The following is a 5,056-nucleotide window of genomic DNA, read 5'->3' on the forward strand; positions in this document are numbered from 1 at the left end:
AGAAAACAACAAAGACCCCGAGTATACAAATTCCCGCCCCTGACTTTAAACAATCCAGTTCTCTGATTGGTCCTCTGGTCAGGTGTTCGGTTACCCTTTTCAGGTAAAAGAAACTTTACCCTTACCTTACCTATCCATTTATGACACCTTGTCTCTCTAATATCCTGGAGTTGGCACAGCTTTAACAACACTGCATACAATTTCTCAAACACTTTATTATTTCTGAGCATAAAAACTGTCTTAGACTAAATCTATCTATTGGGGCTGTTAAAGTTCTTAAGATGTCAAATCCTGACGTTTCCTCCATAGTGATTAAGTGCAACTGTGCACATGGGGGACAATATTTGATAGGGTATATATGGCATGAACATTCCTAGAACTACTGTGTCAAGCTCAGCTCCACAGTGGCTTGCTGTGTACCAGCACTCAGGACCTGAGAAAGGCATGGAAGGGGAAGGGCAAAGATATCTGAACTAAACATTAAACAGGAGAATTTGGATCAAAGGGTCTGACCCAAAGCACATAGAAGTCAGTGGAAAGACTCCCATTGACTTCAATAAGCTTTGAACCAGGTTCTTAGGCCCCAGTTCGGCAAAGCACTTAAGCATGTGCTTAACTTGAAGACACTGAAAAGCACATGCTTTAAATAAACATATGCTTAAGATCTCTCCTGAATCAAGGCGTAAGGGCCTGATCTAGTGCCCAATGAAATTAGTGAAAGACTCCCATTTACTTCAATGGACATTGGACTGAGCCCTAAGTGCATAAGGACTTCCTTATTTATGTGAAAAGTTTTGTTAGAAACAGGTTGTGCATGTATAAAAAGTATCTATATTTCACATTTGCTGTGCATAGGTAATACATCATTAGATTTGAAATGGGTAAAGACTAGTTTGATGATGATTAGATACAATAATATGTAGTGTAAATACTTCTCTCATCTAAGTGAATTATTTGAAACAAAGTATTTATTACTCACTGAATTAGAGGTCCTATGACAATATACAGGGGTACACATGTTTTTTATTTGCCAGGAATATGTTCTTTAAAGTCTTATATAGCAGCAAGAAATATAAACAAACTGGGTCATTAATCCATAAAACTTTTACTACACTGTTAACACAAGCTTTGCTACTTATTGCATCTATCTGCAAGTTTTTTAAAGAATATGAAAAAACAATAAAACTTTCCTATGGGACTTTTATTTCAGCAACCAGTCTTATTCTCATTTCAAAATAATATTTACACACTTACTATTTGCCCATTAGAGTCCATATAATTTTATATACAAAAAAACATTTTAGATGTTGGTGGCAATAGGTATTTTCTTTTAATTCTTTCCCTGATGTGTACAATCCAAGTTATAATTATTAAAAGCATTCTCATGATTCCAATAGGCAGTCTGGATGAACTATAAATGGCTTGAATTTCCAGTGCTTATGCAGGCAAAACTTATTGAAGTAACTGGGAATTTTGCCTGCATACAGTATACAGGTATCAAGGGTCCTATTATTGTCAGTCTTAAAGCAGTGAAGGGATGATCATTATGTCAGTAGTATCCTGTAAAAATGCTGGTTACATTTTCTAGGAAAACATATCCCATGACACTGTATCTATTCTATATACTAGCTTTCTCCATCTCAGTGCCATAAGTGTACTAGCATAGATACAGAGTGATGTTATAAGATACCCAAGAAGGATCTGAACACAGATAGACTTGGTAAGACAATAGAACAGTACATTAAATGCAGCTTCTACTGAAATGAAAAGTGCTCATAGATAAAATCCAGTGCTCACTTTAAATGTCAAAGCCTTAAAGTGCTTATAGAAACCCTGATCCTGCGCTGAATTCTGCATAGTGGATCCATGCACCTATTTGAGTTCCACTGAAGTCAAGGGGTCTGCCCACATGGAGTAGATTATAGAATCAGAACCTAACCCAATGTAAACTTTTGGTTCAGCTAGGTTATTAATATGTTATGATACAGATTTTTGTGTATTCCTAAATGAAATTAATCTGGATTTCAATATATATTATTTATATTGGAGTAGGAGTAGAAACTAGGGGGTCTCCATCAAAGATAGAACTAAATATATTTTAAAAACATGCATATTGCTTAGACATTCAAACAGGGAAAGGGGTGTCATTTGGTATTAAGCAATAAGCAGAGAATAGATGAATCAGCTCTCAAAATGGTAAGAAAAAAGCATCTGTAGAACATATCAACTGGACCTTCCAACTCACTTTTTTCTTCCTTCCTTCCTCTACCATTGTGCTTTTCTTTATCTTTGCAATCTTATTCCCTTTAAATTTCTGTTTCACTTTTCCTAACACTGCAGCATTTTTTTCTTAATCAAATGAAACAATGAGAACCATTTTTTTAAAGAAACATTGTCAGAAGTAGCAGTATTACTGGTCAGAAAAACATGTCAATGCTCAGCTGCTACAATGGAAGAAATAATATAGTAGTAGACTTGCTATTTTCTCTGTAGTCCCAAAACAGAAAAATAATTATTGGTCCTTTTAAAGTTTACTTACAAATGTATCTTCTGTTATATCTGGAGGCTCTGAAACATAGATATAAAATACTACTTGTTATTCATCCAACACATTTCCATTTATGTTTGTTGAGGTCAATTTGACTGCACACATAATTTAGCGATTACTCTGAAAAATTAAGTTAGTGATGGGATTCTACTAATTTTCTGGGTTTTTTGAAATAAAATAACCTGATCTGAGGAAATAAAACAAACTCTAAGGAAATACTGTATTGCCAACCCCAAGCATTTAAAAATCATGAATCAGATCTCAAAAAAGTCATGGGATTATCTTAAATATCATGAGTTTTTTTGAAAAATCATATATTGGGGGTATTTGTCTTCTATTTTTGTTTGTTTGTTTGTTTTTTGAGCCTTTATGATGCACTTAGGCCACATTTTCCAGCTTTACTCTGAAATCATGAAGACTAAAAACTTGCTTTTTTTTATAAAGAAAGCTGAGATTCCCATATAATTCCGTGACTCAAGAAGCTGGGGCTAAAACACTAGATATTGTGAAACTCATGATAAAATCATGAGAATAAGCAACACAGGAAATGTTCCCAGGTGAAACAGTTATGCTCCAAGTCTCACCCACTTGAGAAACAGCTTCCCTTCTTTGGGATGCATATGAGGGAAGTGGAGGAGTACTTGTGGCACCTTAGAGCCCAACAAATTTATTTTAGCATCCGCTTTCGTGGGCTACAGCTCACTTCATCGAACGTGTTTATGATCTTTCATTCTTAGGACTGAAGAATTTTGCTGTATAAATTTCAAGGATATAATTTAAATCTCCCTCCTGGGAGTCGTCATCCCCATAGCCTGAGACATAGCCCTAAGTGGTTACTGCCCTTTTGTCCTGTTGAGAGAGCTTTACATACCAGTGGTGAGCCTCTTCTCCCTCATGTTGGAACTTTTTGTGTAGACACTGATCCCCCGTTGTGTTAATGCTGCATTGTCCCTGGGACAGCCAGGGAATCCATGCTCGGGGACCTGGAAAGAGACGCAGCAGAACCTTGGCTCAGGGCACACAGGCTGCAGCAACCCGGCTTAGCTTTCTTGTGTGGTTCACAGCAAGTCTGGGTTGCTATGGAATTACAGACAATGCATGGAAAGAACATGAGCCATTAGCAAATACTTTTCCTCCTCTCTGAGCGTGACTCATTGAAACAAACTCACCAACTGGACAGGCTGGTGAGATTATCACTGTTCATCTCCAGGGAAGATATTCATGAATAAGTGACCTGGGGATATTCATTATTTACTGATATGAGGTGGGCACAGGCAGGAAAAAAGATTAGACCAAACAAACTTCCCTAAACCAAACCTAAACAGCTCTCTTCCCAAGAGGATTCTGTTTTTCCCTGAAGGTACCACGCGCTCTCTCTCTCTCTCGTCTTGATTCAAGAGGCTGAGTATTATATGCACAATATTTGCCAGTCGGTTTACACCATGTATCAAATAATTCTGTGTCTATAACTGGATCCTGGGGCCTGATCACACAAGAGCCACTGGAAATCCCAGGCACTGTCTGCAATTCCCAACACACACAAGTAGAAAGGGGAAGCAGGGAGGGGTTGTGTCACATCCAGGGTGTTTCTCTAACAAGTACAGCAGACTCCATTGTGACGTGTTAGCTGCTGCCCTTGTGACAGCCTTCCCCTGTGAGCCTTGTAGCTGCTGGTGCTCGCAGGGCCCTGACTCAGCAGGAACACAAAGATAGCTGCATTTTCCCATATGAAGGGAGCACTATAAATAATCTGAGTGGGCAGGGAAGAGACTAAGGGAGGCAGAAGAGGGGGTGATCCTGATCTAAGAATGTTAGTTTTTTCCTTCCCTGAGGAGAGTGCTCTGGGAAAAGAAAGGAAAGAGCCTTCCTTTTGAAATAGATACCAAAGATTTTTTCTTATACCTACAACAAAATAAGTAGCCAATCCCTATAGACTATATCATTAACATGAATAATTGGTTATCTTTTTCTTGTGCCTGAAATTATTGACATGGTGGTGACTTGAAGCCTGGTAGAAAGAGAAAACTGTTGTTATAATCCAACTGATCAAAAAAGCTTTACATGTACAAAACAGCCAACTTAGCCTAATAAGATGTGTTATTAGTAAAGAAATATCCAGCTAGGCTGAGATTTTCAAAGGGATCTAAGGGAGTTAGGCACCCAGCTCCCAGTGAAATCAGTGGAATCTGGGCCACCCAACTCCCTTTTGGCTCCTTTTAAAATCTCAGCCTGGAAATTTTAAATCAAACAAAACACATTTAAGGCTATTTGGTGTTCTCTCCTCAGTTCAAAGATCCCTTGTATAGGTACATTTACCTTAGGTGGGGCACCAAGTCAGCCTTAGCTTTTGTATAACGTGGTTGTTTTCAAAGACATTATTTCTCAAACTGAACTGGGTGTTTTTTTCCAAATATAAAAAACGTTTATTGGATATTATTACTCTTCAACTGGAAGTTCCTTCCAAGAGTAAGTAATGTTCTGAAAACTAGCCAGAGAAATCCTGCTGGT

At 37.9% G+C, this 5,056-nt stretch overlaps 1 protein-coding gene across 7 annotated transcripts in view; it reads right to left on the reverse strand.

The window, feature by feature from the left end:
* RGS22 (regulator of G protein signaling 22) overlaps window positions 1-3,581 on the reverse strand; it is a 112,053-nt gene extending 108,472 nt beyond the window's left edge. For all 7 annotated transcript variants that reach the window (XM_032801465.2, XM_032801481.2, XM_032801438.2 and 4 more), the window contains exons 1-2: window positions 3,420-3,581; window positions 2,540-2,568 (exon numbers count right to left, since the gene is read on the reverse strand). In XM_032801465.2, the coding sequence (XP_032657356.1) occupies window positions 2,540-2,568; window positions 3,420-3,444 (54 nt within the window). In that variant the 5' untranslated portion in view covers window positions 3,445-3,581. The remainder of the gene's footprint in view (window positions 1-2,539; window positions 2,569-3,419) is intronic.
* Window positions 3,582-5,056: the final 1,475 nt, after the last annotated feature.

Source organism: Chelonoidis abingdonii, chromosome 2, assembly GCF_003597395.2.
Source record: "Chelonoidis abingdonii isolate Lonesome George chromosome 2, CheloAbing_2.0, whole genome shotgun sequence".
In the NCBI taxonomy this organism is placed as follows: Eukaryota; Metazoa; Chordata; order Testudines; family Testudinidae; genus Chelonoidis; species Chelonoidis abingdonii.